Source organism: Limulus polyphemus, unplaced genomic scaffold (genome assembly GCF_000517525.1).
Source record: "Limulus polyphemus unplaced genomic scaffold, Limulus_polyphemus-2.1.2 Scaffold1176, whole genome shotgun sequence".
In the NCBI taxonomy this organism is placed as follows: Eukaryota; Metazoa; Arthropoda; class Merostomata; order Xiphosura; family Limulidae; genus Limulus; species Limulus polyphemus.
In genome coordinates, this window is record NW_013666786.1 from 77009 (window position 1) to 92023 (window position 15015).

The 15015-nt window shown below is 28.4% G+C and overlaps 1 protein-coding gene across 1 annotated transcript in view; it reads left to right on the forward strand.

Moving 5' to 3' along the window:
* Window positions 1-15015, forward strand: part of LOC106462471 (protein kinase C-binding protein 1-like) — an 82587-nt gene that overhangs the window by 21765 nt on the left and 45807 nt on the right. The window contains exons 5-11 of the mRNA XM_022389744.1: window positions 390-644; window positions 1507-1599; window positions 2711-2798; window positions 3155-3288; window positions 4395-4454; window positions 9270-9325; window positions 10090-10288. Of these exons, the coding sequence (XP_022245452.1) occupies window positions 390-644; window positions 1507-1599; window positions 2711-2798; window positions 3155-3288; window positions 4395-4454; window positions 9270-9325; window positions 10090-10288 (885 nt within the window). The remainder of the gene's footprint in view (window positions 1-389; window positions 645-1506; window positions 1600-2710; window positions 2799-3154; window positions 3289-4394; window positions 4455-9269; window positions 9326-10089; window positions 10289-15015) is intronic.

The window sequence follows — 15015 nt, forward strand, 5'->3', positions numbered from 1 at the left end:
TATAAATAATATATATATATATATATATATATATATATACCATGTTTATTGGAAAGTGTATATTTTATGTGGTAAGAAGTACACTCATTCATATCATTTTGAACTGATGTCAGCTTATATAATTTGAAAACTAATCTCACAATGACATGTTCAAAAACTCAGTTATAAAATTATTATTTTTATTGTAAAATTCAAAGTATACACTAAAATGATTCTGGAGGACTGAAAAAAATAGTATAAAAATGTCAGATAATTTTCAAGTGTTGTTTTTTTTACTATATGTTTAATAATAATTTTTTTTGAGGAAACAGTAGATCTTTCTGCTACTATTTTTATTTAAACTACAAACTTTAGTTTAACTAATGAGTTTAATTTTTCAAAAATCATAGGATCCAAAAAAGGATACTTTTTGTTGGGTTTGTCATCGAGATAAAGTTGTTGCCAACTGTCAGATCTGTCCTAGAGGATATCACATTCAGTGTGTACCACAACGAGAAATATCAGACAATTGGGTCTGCCCAGAATGTCAGACCATAAGGACTGCTGAAGACACTGACTCATGCTCTCCTGCACTAAAGCTTTTGACCATCCCGGAGTTCTGTGGTCTGCTAAAATACATAATGCAAAGGATAAAAAATGTTGCTGTATGTGATCAGACGTCCATTTGTTGGAGTCTTTTTCCTTTTGTACTTTTTCTTTTCAATGTATCTTAAAGCATGTACACTAAATGCATGTTGATAGGTGTTGCATAAGCTTCATATTATTTCTATGTATAGAACATACTATAAAGTTGATTTTTCTTCTCTCCTCCTTTTTTTTAATAAATGTGAAGATGTTGAGAATTTACTGTGAAGAAATTTGCATTGGTTTGGTTAAATTATGTCACTGTCGAGATGTATTACAATTAAAGCTGGGTGACTTGTGGAATTTGTTGTTTGGAAAGTTCTAAAAGTCAAGTTTTATTATCTACAGTGGCCAAAACATCGTATAAAACCCATTGATTGGCTTTGTGATTAACAACAAACAAGCATAATGGCAATATTTAGATTACTTGGATAGTTGGAATAATCAAAAATAATAATTAGAAATGGTAATGTCAATTAGTTGATTATTTTCAGGATGTTAATTAATTTAATTGTTTTGATTACTAATTAGTTGGAATAATGGAAAATGGTAATAATCAGAAACACTTGCTGATTATGTGACTTTAATTGATTTAATTGTAATGTCGATAAATCCATTATTTTATGTGACACTAATACATGTAACTGATGCTCATATGTAGTCTATAATATTGAGTTAATCACCCAGCTTTAGTTACAGTTGTTACATATTTTGGCAGTTTTTTTTGTGGATTCTCTGTAAATTTCATTGTTCCTTAACATCTTTCTGTAATAAAGGTAATTATTTTATGGTTATTTTGTACTTTATGGTGTATGATTTAAGTGTTTGTGAAATGAAACTGTATTTGCTAAAATTTATTCTAAAATTTTCAATTATTTTTAGATGCAGCCTTTCTTGCACCCAGTTTCACGTCAAGAATTTCCAGATTATTATCAGTATATTGTTCAGCCCATGGATTTAAGTGTGCTTGACAAGGTAAGTGTTATTAACCAAAAAACCACATATTGAAAATTTTAAGTTTTGAGCTTATACTTTTAATTCTTTTTACTTACAGTAGCAGAAGTGTGTGTGGGTACACATGTAACTGAAACATGGACAAGATTCCATCTGTTACATACACACACATGAAGTAGACTTGTAGAGATAATTTCCCTTAAATATTATTTTATTTTCTTGGTGATGTTTGAGCAAATGCTCTTTTATAAACCATGAATAAGCCTTCTCTTGGTGCCAAACTATATCAAGAACATTCTGAATGGAATACAATACACATGAAAGAAACATGAGATGAACTCTCACATCATGGGCTCGGGCGAACTGATTGCCCATGGGACCCCACTTTGTACTCTATACCACTAACTTTAAGCCTTTCAGCATGGAAAAGCCAAGACAAGATCAGCTACTTGAAGTTAGTCTTTCCATCACGGTATATTGAATAAAATTATATTTTTAAAGTTAGCTACTTATAAACCTAAGGTAGGGTTTGTAGTTCTCTTCAAGATTATTTGATTTCATTTTTTTTTTTAAAGGCAAAGATTGGGAGTTTCAAACTAAATGTGTACTCTTAGTAATGTTTTCTTTAAATAATATATGATAAAATTATACTTAATCTATTTTTTTATGTATTTCCTTTTTAAAGTAGCTTTGTTACAGCACAAAGGTAATTATTATGACGTTGTATAAAGGTAGATATTAACACATGACTAAATATAAAATATTAGAAGTATTTTCATTTTATTCTTTAATGAAGCCTTCCTTGCATGTAGAAGGTACTGAGAGGCAGTCTTCATTCTTCTTGTTTGTTTGTATTTTTCTGGATATTTTAATAATTTTTCATTGTCTTTTAAGCTGTAACAGAAATATTTGTTCATTTCAATATACATTTATATATTTGTAGTAGGCCTTGTTTGTTGTATAAAATTGTTAAAATACCTAAAACCCCATAACCACATAATTTTCCAAGTATTAAATAGATAGAAGAGACTGGTATGTTGAGTTAGAAAGAGTAAGATTTGTTAGTAGCTCTGTAATCTAATGAATTTTTTCTTAATATCTTTAGTTATGCACATTCTTTTGTTTTTTCCAGAAAGTGAAGGATAAATCATACAAATCTACTGAATCTTTTTTAGCTGATGCTAAATGGCTTGTACATAACAGTGTCATCTTCAATGGTTGTAAGTTCTTTTTTACTGACTTACAGATTTTGTCCTTGTGGGGACTATGTTTTTGTTATAATAGTAGCAAAGATCTTTTGTTGTTGAAATCAAAATATGAAGTTTTATGTTGTATAACTTTCATCTTAATATGAATAATATCTTCATTAAATGGAAAGAAAATTATTTTAATACAAAATAATTACAGTATTTACATAATGTTAGTACATTATACAATATTTCATGTAGAAAACATTGTTATGCCAAAGTTATTAAAGCATTTATGCATTTTTCTTATGCTGTTGGTTTGTTATGTTTATTTAGGATAAAAACTGCTGAACCTAATTTGTAACTCATGATTTTTGAAATTATTACAGCTTATCATCCTCTCACTGTTAATGCCAAGTCTGTTGTCAAACAAGTTAAAAAAGAAACAAGAGAAATAGAGATATGTCCTGATTGTTACAGCCATTCCTATTCTTTGAAAGATGATTGGTTTGTGGAACCCTGTGTAAGTTTCTTCCTACACTTTAAAAATTTCATAATTTATTTTAAAAAAGAAAAATTGCTCTCTTTTTCTTTCTTTTTTCAAAAATGATTTTCAATTCACAGAAGTTATTGATTTACTAATACTCAAGTGATGATTTGAACTCATTAAGATTATCAGTTTCCATTTCTGTTCCTGTGCTTCACATATTCAGACTTTTATTATCTAATTTTTGTCTTTTATGAGTTTGCTGTAAAATTTCTACAAAGAATGTTCTAGGCTATAAAGCCTAGAATATTAAGGTATAGAATAATAAGGTATAGCTAGTGTTTAGATCAATCAAAACAGTATTGTGGTTGTATCAATGTTTCGTGAAATGTAGGGAAAATTTTATTTTGGAAATTTTTTAAGGCTTATTGTGATGTACATCTAATAAAGTGTGTGAAAACTACATTATTTATAAAAATAAAAGTTATTAAACTTTATTTTTTAGAGTGATTTTTATATTTGAAAAAATTTGTTAACTAAAGGAATATTATTTGAATGTTGTCATACAACATCATTTTTTATTTAATTTTGTGAAATTGGGAATATTTAGGGGCCTAATCGGAATTAAGAATAGAGCCAGATTTTGGTTCCTGAATAAACCCTTGAATATAGCATGCAGTTTGGCAATGGTAATTTTCATTGAATTATATTATCGTACCACCTACTATTAATAGCACAAAGTTAACAGGTACAGTGGACTTTGTCACAGAGGTGTATTTAAGCATTGTAACTGATGTATACAGTGGAATATTGGCTTAGTTTTATGGTGTGGTATTTAATTGTTTTTAAGAATGGGTATTTAATTACCCATTTTAAATTAAAAAGCTTATGTAATAAAGTTGTTTAATTAAAAACTATTAACAAGTCAATTCATTGTTTTTGCATTAAAATATATGATATACTTAATTTCTGTTTTACGCAAATACATTTTGGCCAGCAACACTCCAGGAAGTGTCAGAGTAGTAATAAAAGATTTGGACTGTAAAATACTGTAAGAAAGACTACTTATAGTAAGTATTTTGAACATGTATTTTGAATATTTACTGTATTGGACTAATTATTATTATTGTTATTGTTTTTAGAGAATTTCCCACACACTAATATATGCCAAATTAAAAGGCTATCCTTTCTGGCCAGCAAAGGTGAGAAAATTCTTGAAACATTAATTGTATACATTGTGTGTGTGAGTACTGTATGTGCTGTAGTACTGTATTTAAATTATATTGATTTTCTTTTTTTAGTATGTTTTAGTGAGTAGTGTTTTAATGCCTGTTTAATGATGAGGAACCCAGTTTTAGAAAATAAAGTTTGGAGATAGCTTGAATGACTAATGAAAAACTATTACAATTTACAAATGTACAACATAAACTAAATATTTAAGCATTTTAAAAGCTGTAGATTTGGCTTTATAGTAAAGATATGGGAATTCTAACAATTATTTTACATTTTCAGTAGTAGGTTATATTTATTTTTCTGAAATAATACTGTAAAAAATAAAAGTATTAAAATCTAATCGGACCTCACAGTGATCATATAAAAGCTACTAAAGACTATATTCTGATAATAGTTCTTTTTGTTGTGTGTGTGTGTGTGTGTGTGTGTGAAACATATATATTAATAACAGGACTCAGTTGTTAAGCTGGGAAGTAAAAAGGTTTAAATCTTTAGCTAAAAATTTTTCTTAGCAAAACAAAATTTATTTTAGCTAAAAATAGTAACAATGGAAACATGTTTGAAATATTTAGTTTTATTTAACATGTTTAAATGGGAAACTACAATTTTTTAGGCATGAATTGCCCTTCTTTCTCTCGTTGTTAGCTAGTTATTCAAATCTTTATCTAACATGTGGATCTGAAAACAGAGGCTATAAACCCCTTTAGAGTTCTGATTAAGAAAATTTCAAAACCATTTACTTTCTGATATAATACATTTCATGAATTAACAATAAAATGTCATGCATGTTTTGATAATTATACAAAGGACTTACTTATTTTATATAAACCTGTTTTGTGTAAAACTATAACCACTTAAATATGAAAGTTTATATGAATTAAATATTTTAAAATTACACGTAACTGACTAAATGTTCTTGTTAAAACTGTGTTTTTAGACTAGTTTCTCTTACATTTTAATCAGTGAATGAGCACCTGTGAATGTTGACAGTTACCTAATGGACTGAGACTAGTAACTAAGTAACATTTAGTGTATACTTGCAGAAACCTGATGATCAAATATTTCCATCATAAAATCTTAATTTAGTCAAGATAAATGGAAAAAGACTGTCTCATTCAGCCAAACATTAAAAGCACATACTTATAAGCCATAGAAGTTTGGGAAATATTTGAAGGTAGCAGCAAAATGTTTATGATCATTTTGTTAATTTTACTATTGCTATGGTGTTTAGTTCAGGACATACATTGTATATTCGCAGGCTCTCTTTTTGTGTGGAGCATTTTCTTGCTAATTGCACTCCCCAAGATGTTGAAGTCATTGGATGTAACATCTTGGGGAGTGCAGTTAGCAAGTAAATTCTTTGCACAAAAGAGAGCATGTGCTTCCTGAACTAAAGGTCAATCAAACAGCATAACCTTTGCTTTTATAGCTATGGCACTTTATAATAAGATATTTTATGTTTTCAGTTGTGCTCTATTTTTAGAGTACATTCTTTCTTTATTACTTAGTTAATATTGATATTTCTTCACCGTTAGTTAAACATACTTGAAGAAATATGAACTTCACTATCACATATAGTACTAGAAAACTTTCTAGATAAAAAGGACTCTGCATATAGTTGCAATTAAGTAGTGTGCCCTAATTTCAAGTTGAATTTCCACGACAATGATTGGGTTGGTATGAGAAAAGTGGGAAAATTACCCATAATATATGAACATATAATGTAATTAATGATTTCTATGACACTAACACCCCAACTAAAAGTCTTAAACTTTGGAATACTGCTTTATCGCATATTAATCAAAGTACATGTGAATAATGCTGTATTAAACCACTCGGCCCTTTTCATTACCTTGAAGATTAATGAACTTGTCTCCCAAAATGGATGTGCGAAACTAATAGATTATAATTTAGCTAATAAGAGTTATTCTTTCAGATTTTGCAAAATAGTAAATGCTAGCTTAAACATTGACTTTGAAAAAAAAGGTAAATTTGTCATTGTAACTGTAAATAAAACCTGTAGCAAAAGCATGATAAATTGGTATATATTCTTTGGAAAAATCTAATAAACCCATTTTGGTCCTAGTAATATTGTGCTTTTATAAGTTTTTATACATCTATTATAATGTAAGTAATCGGGCAAACTACGCCGTTTTCTGGCCTGTATGACAAAATGTGTTACTTTATTATAATAAAGCAATTGTATAATTCGTTGTCAGATGAACAATAAACACACTTTGCAAACAAGAAATGGCATACGACACCTATAGCGAACAATTTTACACTGAAAAAGTTAGGCAGAAAAACTTATAAAAGCCTATATTTTTCTGGCAAATGAGCCTATAATAAAAAATACACATATATATATATATATATATTTTTTATTTTTCATGTTACAATCTTTTTTTTCATTATTTTCACCCTATATTTTGTAAAAATGGTTGGGGAGACCTGATTTTGACATGAATATTCAAAAATCTTTTTTTTTGTGTGTTTTTGTACACAACAACTCTGGAATAAATGTGAATATCTACAATTTTGTTCCAATTGTCCCCATTTTCCTGAAGTTGGTGTAAAAATATTCCATTTTTTTTCTGTTTAATTCAATAAGAAACACTTGAATATTACTCTAATGCTGACTTTTGGTCGTTGATCTTGCCAATCCCTATTTGTTAAGTGAAATGATTATTTTCTGTTTGAAGTTTAGCTACTGATATTTTTTATGTTATCAGTGCTGATATACAGATATTTTATAGAACAATTTTTGTTTTCTTTTTGTAAGACTCCTAAAATATTGGTTACTTGTAACAAAAACATATCTTAATACTAGAAATGAATGACCTTATAACACCAAAATGTTGTTTTTATTTAATTAGACACTCAATGTTTTGCTTCTTCAGAAGCATTCACTAAAACATAAACCAAAACAGACAGTACAAAGCTTCAAGTTATATGGTTTACCAAAGGAACATAAACTGGATATGCCACTAAGACTCATAATCTTAATATGTGGTTGTGCCACTGAAAGTCTGTATTGGCTTATGCATACACCTGACTTTAAACCACCATTATCTGTACAAATCCTCACCAAGTAGTCTCACAGACAGAAAATTGAAAAAAGTTCTTCTCACTGAACAACTACAACCACAGATGAATAGGGACAGAGGATGGTGCTTATAATTTTAATTATTTTATTTTTTAACCTATCTTTTTGTTATTTCACTGTGTAACGTTGACAGTACTTTTGTTTACTACAGGTAGCAGTTAATTATTTCAACAGTGCTTTTTTTTAAACAATAAAGTTTACTACATAATATGTCAAAAGCACACTTTACAAATGCATGTTATAGACTTGAATAGAATTTATTATTTAAACCATTTGAAGCTTTGTACTCTGTTTCAGTTTGTGCTTTAGTGAATGTTCCTGAAGAAGCTGTAAAGTAAAATGTTGAGTGTCTAATTAAATAAAAACAACATTTTGGTGTTAAAAAAATCCTTGCTGTATGAAAATATTTTTAATTTCTAAAATAACCATATACATGTAAAATATTTCATAGGATTAGGTTTGTTCACCTTTACATTAGTTGCATAAATGTATAATCTGCACTTTGTATCCTCAGCTTTGTATGGCTTTTACAGCAAGCACTCCTTCACTTAATTTTGTTTTTGAATTTTGCGGTTTTAATTTTAGTTAAAATCCACCAGAAACTAATGTTAATTCAAAATAGTTGTATATGCTGGGTAATGTATATAGGGTTACTAAAACATGTGCTTAATTGGTTGTTTATGGTTAAGCAGAATTTCATGAAATTAGGCATTCAGTAAAAATGGAAAGTGTATTTTTTAATGGTAAAACATTGGCATTACTGGCAGTGAAAAGGCTCTGTTGGAAATACCTCTGTGAAGCTTAAGATCAATGTAGACACATGCTCAACTAAATTTTGTTGTTGAAAAGTAGGTTTTTATTGATTGTAGAGTATTTAATGATTTGTGCTTGTAATATTCATTTAAGAATATGTAAAATTCATTTAAGTTTTTATAAAAAAAAAGTGTCCTAAGACAATTCATCCTATGGGGGGGGGATGGGGAGCATCAGTTTCTTGGGACAGGTAATTTTTTCTCATTTGTGTATTTCATATTTGTTCTGTTACCTTTGTTAGCCTCTTTCTATCCCAACAAATAGTGTAATAAATTCAATCTTTCATTTGAAGGATATAACTGATTCAAAAAATATAAATATAATAAATATATAATACAAATATATTTTCATTAGAGTTTGCAAGTCTTATCCATAAGTACACTTTTACAAACAGGGCCATTGTTTTGATTGTTGTTATCCAACATCGTCTTTAATTATATTTAATTCCTATACTTTGTAAATAATAAATGCACAACTGTGGTTTTGGAAAAGTCTTCTGTGAACAAATATTTAAAGTATTTCAAAGAGAAAAATTTTCAAATATGCAAACATATAGGACTTTAATAGAACAATAACACCTCATGTTGATATAGGTAGTGTTTATAACAGTTTGTGTTTCTCCTGTCTTAAGTTCCTTAAACCAAAAATTGTCTGTTTAAAAAACTTGGTATTATTATCTTTTATAACAATTTATGTATGTATGTATGTTTTGATAGAGATTCTTTTAGTGGGTATGTTATCAGTTTGTTTCTTTAGATTGCCACTGAACATTGGAGTTTCAGTAATTATTAAATTTTTGTATATTTTTGAAGAAATGTATTTAGCATGAGATTGTTGTGAGAGACAAAACGATTTTTCTTTACAGGCTGTAAGAGTACTTAATGACTTTATAGATGCTCGGTTCTTTGGTGATCATGACAGGTAAAAAAATTTTTCAAAGCAATCAGCTATGTTTATATTAGTAACAGTTTTTATTATTAGTATTCTGTCAGTTCTTTCATTTTGATTTTTATGTGCTGTGAACTCAGAAAATTATTTTGAGTAAATCTTTAATATGGAAAGTGCAGATTTATTAAAAATGTAAAAATACATATAATAATTTGTAGCTTATAAAATGTCTCAAATTGTTAGAAGTATGTTTATTAACTAATAAAGGATTACATTTAAAACTTATTTTTGTTCACAGAAACTGGTAGATTTATAAGAAAAATATTGATGTAATAACCTATAGTATTCCAGCACATTGTTTGCTTTACAGTAGTGTTGTGAACATTTAAGAATTGGTTTTAGATTCCATAGTAATTCATGTAAAATATACAATAAAACATTGGTAACAAAGGGGATAATAATAGAATGCAAGCTTTGATAGGCAAAACAATACTTAAGGTGTATCTTGAGAACTTTACATTATTTGCTTTTATAGTAAGCATTTATAACAAAACTTTGGTGTTTACAATAAATAGTAAAGGATTCACAGAAAAAAAAGAGATTTTGAAAGGAAATTAAATAATTCCACAAGATATTAGAATATGTTAATTTTGAATCTCTTTTTGTTTTGTATTTTGCAAAAATAGTGATAGAATGAAAAGGAAGTATTTCTGTATTTAAGATAAGCTGCTGCATATAATTTTAGTATTAGATAACATATATATATATATAATATGTTCTTTAAATATAATATACAGAGCATGGATTCCTGTCCAGAAGTGCTATCTTCTCTCTAAAAATCCTCCATTGCCTATCAAAAAGAAACATTCTGGCTATGAACATTCAATGGAAGAACTGAAATCACATCTGAGCCGACTTCAAAAGAAATCTATCCCTTTTCGGTATGCACCAGTAAACACAGTGGTAGATCCAAAAAAAGTTGTGTCACTTTTAAAGGTATGTTATGGAATAGAAGTTTTGAGTGATTTGATCAGATTTCAAACTTTTATTACATCATACTTAAATCTCGTGATGTTTGTTCTTTTATTATAAAACAAAAATTACAAATGAAATTTAACATTTTAACCTGATAATGATTACGTGCTTCAGACTTAAGCACACTAAGTATCTCTCATTAAACTTCTTTCCAATAATAAAAACATTGATAAAATTGTTTAAAACTTGACAAGAACTTTCATAAAAGTATGTAGTTTAAGAAAAATAAAATATTTAATTTTGATTTTTTGTACTCTTTCTACAAAAAAGTCATTATTTAATGTAGTTATTTGCACTCTGTCTCTGAATAGTTCACCTGCAAGGTGATTGTCATGTTAAGTATAAAAATACTATTTTTATCTTACAATTTTCACATTTCACTTTCAAAATCTCTAGGATCTCTTAAATGAATATCAAATGTTTTATAAGGTAAATGTTTATGTTTTATTTGCTTTTTTCTCTACAACATCACCAACTCTGGTTATTATCATCAAGGTACAATGCAATGAAATGTTGAAAATTAAGAAATGGAAATATATATACATTCCTTTTATCTCCTAATTGAATAATCGTAAAATAGCTTCTTTAGTTCATATGTGCAATTTCACGTCTTTAAATTTTCACTTATAGTTTATTTTTTATTTTTCTTTATCCTTGATTATTCATGTCAACACATCAACAGGTGCCTACAGGCAATATAACTAACATTGGCAGAGACAGTTTAGCCCCAACAAAATGGTGGTTGCACTCGCTAACTTTACAAATACCTGTTGATCGAGGCAATACATAGAATAAATTTTAAAAATCATTAGACCTTTTAAATGTGTTTTAAAACACAAATAATATATAATTAACTAAATAAATATAAAAGTAAAACCTAAATGCAATTTAACTGTCTATCAAACTAATATGTATAAGGAAAAAAATATAAGTGCTAGGGATCCTGCTCTCAACAGTGGACTTTATTTTGCCTCATTTCTAAATGGATATATATGTCTATGTATACAGCTAAATTGGCAACATTCTAACAGGAAATCTGCTCTTTCTGTTGGTTATAAGCATGCCATTCAACTTAAAAACTGTCAATTAGCAACACACTTTGGAAGTGGGCATGGCTTATCTTGAACTCAAAGAATTTTTACAATGTTTTCCTCAGATACAAGTTCTAGGAATTTGACTCGAGTTACTCATAAATAGGCTATATTTGTGTCCCTTGAATATCTGCAAGAAAGTATCTATATTACACACACTTGTTTCTTGTATATCAGCTCTAAAGTTCAGGTATTTGAATCATGAGGTTGTCATGTGACAATGAACCAAAGTATTTAATTATTGTTTTACAGAATTTTTATTAAATAAAGGAATAAAAACTGAGATAATATAAAACTGAATTATAACATACTTGATAAAAATAATTTCATTAAAATATATTAATTGTAAAGTGGTTTAACCTTTTCCTGACAGGCTCAGTATAAAATACACGAGCTCATATACACATTTGCACACGTTAAGTATTTATGCTATAATTTTTAATGCAGTATGTGTATCTTTACAAAATTTGGAAGACTTTTAGTAATGATTACAAGTCTTTTGTACACAAAAAATCAGATTTTTAAATGAAGTATTTTTACTAAGGACTTGTTTGTAAACATATAGAGTCTGTTTCATTACTAGTCCTGGTGAAAAGTGATTTTCATGTTATGATTAAAAAACTATTCTTTGTCCCCAAAATCTCAAATATTATTTGTTTAATCTCTAAAACCTCCTAAATACATTTCAATGTTTGTTTTCAGTAAAACTTTATATTCTGCCTGTTGTTTTCTGTACCTTAACTAAAGGGGTCTGTCAATTTAACCGACCTCACAACCACCATAAAGAATTAGGAAATAGATATAAATTATGCTTTTTTCATTCTAAATTGACAACAAATTATAAACACATATGTTTAGACTAAATAGCACAAATCTCATGAAATTATACATTTCTACATATTTATTATTTTTGTTATATTGACCTTCCAATTATGCCTGGCTAACATTACATAAGTTACAATGATGTGGCGCAAGTGCACCCATGTTACCATATCAGAGAATATAAAACTGTCCTTTACAAAGTGACCTGTCTTGGCTGTGTTTTATAGTATTTTGTAAAATACAGTCATATTTCAGTTATATACATTATTACTATTTACAAATAAGTTATTAAAGTTATTTTTCTTAAAACATAGAACAGTAAATAAAGAAGTATAGCAAACAATTATATCTTCTAGTTACAAACTTTGTACTCGTTTGCTGCTTGTTTTAGGTTGCTAAGCCTTGCCAAATTTGGCATATAGAGGATGTGAAACAAAATAATTTTATTTAGGTTATATATATACATTTGAAATAACGAAAAATCATAAATTACTATATCAATACCATAGAATTTCACTATACTTTTTCAAACTTAGTAACTAAGCTGTATTTGGGTCTAAAGAAATATGAAATTTTGAGCTCACTAAAGTGTCAACTTGTCCTCTTTGAATCCAGAGTGAAAAGAAAGGATTTTTCATGCAAATAATTTGCAGAGACTAAGAAAACCACTAGGGGGAAATTCTGAGATTTCAATTGGTTATACACATTTCATTGTGCAATGTAGGCAGGTATCTTCAAAAATTGGAGAGGTGGGTGGGGCCATCTTGGTTGATTAAAGAAACATATTAACATCTCAGAAAATAGAAAAGATAGGAGGTTCTTATTTTACATTCTAGCTTGTAAATATCAGTAATTTGAGTGTCTAATTCATACAAAACTATAAACTTTGTATTTGGACATCACAAACATCTGATTTTAACCAATGCTGCATTCAACATACAAAAATCGATATTTCGGATTTATTTTTTGATAATTACATTTAAATTAAGAAATTAACTAATGTATAATACCAAAATTTGAATTATAATCTACAGTTTGATACTAAACTTACTGACATAAATTCATAAAATAGTAGTTCAGTGACATTTTGCATGCAAGTCAACAAACGTAATGATATGGCTTTTGACCTGTTATGATAGGGTTAATAAAATTTTCAATGTAACTCAATAACATGCACAGAAAGGGTTTTAAAATTGGTGTCATCATTATAGAGTTAAGGGCTGTGTTGTGTACATTTACCATATACTGTAAAAGCTTTATTATCTGGTGTCTGCTGAATCTAGGCAGTCCCGGGTAGGAGAGCTTTCTAGTTATGAAAGCACTTCCCTTATGATATTTTACAGGAAAAATCTTGATACCTTGTTAATGATCTAAAGTACAGTATTTATACATCATCTGTAACAATAAGTTTTAAACAATGATAAATGTTCCAAAAAAAAACATACACTGCATAAAATATTTTATTTTTGGCTTAAATTAGAAGTCATATTTTTGTGATGTATAAAATATTTACAGATAAGGTAAGCACAGTGTGAATCACAATACAAGTGATTAACAACTGAAGCTTGCCAGCAGGAATGGTCATAAAAGAAACCATAGCAGCTCCACTAAGCAGCAGCATTGATTAAACCTCTCGCCATAGGCATCTTTTACTGTGCATGTCATGAGGTTTTTAATGAGTTACATTCAAATTTTAATTAAAGTACTTTTTTGTTCATGCTATACCAATTAGTATAGCATAAAATCATAGCTAATAATCTATATTTTAATAGTTTTAGGTTCTTAATTTTATAAGGCAATATTTCAAAAAATTCTGAATTTTCTCTAATGTGAGATATGTGACATTTTTTCTCTAGGCATCCACCCTTCTCAAGTTATTTGCCAACCCACTAAGAAGTACGAAATTTAATGAAAATTACTCAGTATAACGTTGTCATTAACCAGGCAAAGCACAATTTTCATAGTCTTCAATCTTGTTTGGTTACAGAGCATTCAAATAGAAAATGAGACCCCCCTTGCCAAACCCATTTGTCACATCCTCTCTCTCAGGATTTGTCAATAGTTCTGTCTTATGTTTAATACTATATTATTTATAACAGATAGAAAGCCAAAGTTTTAATCTATCAATTGACGTATTATATTACGTTGTTTTCTCTACAGAGAACTGTATTTTGCTGCCAGTTCAAACTTCATTCCCATGGGAAATGCATTGACTAGCTTAGATGAATTTGTAATGACTATTGTCACATAGTTAAAAAGCCAGAAAAATAGTGATAGTTATGGAACATTGTCTGCTTTTGGCATGTTATTATTCTGTGTTCTATGGTGCATTATTTAATTAATAAAAATTATTTAGTTCTCTATGACCATTATTATAAAAATGTAGGCTTAAGTGTCATCAAAAGCAAAAAAAAAAAGAAAAGGGGTCCAGATAAGTATTTTATTTTTTGTTTTTCATGTGTATTCTTCATGTAAAGTGTAAAAATAGGAAACTCCCTAAATTAGTTAAGGCTAGATTACGTAAAATAAATAATAATAATATAATAAAAAATTTCATGAGGCATGCATGAGAGCAGCTTGGAGTACCTCATAGGTAACATAATTCGATAGCAAAACATGAGATGTACATTACCCAATGGATTTAGAACTTATAATGCCACGAATGGTAGTTAGACACAGTTGAAAGGGCAATAAAACAGTAAAATGTATGTATAAACAGATGTATACTGTTACGAGTTTAAAGCTACTGGATAAACAAATGTAGTTTCATGAAAG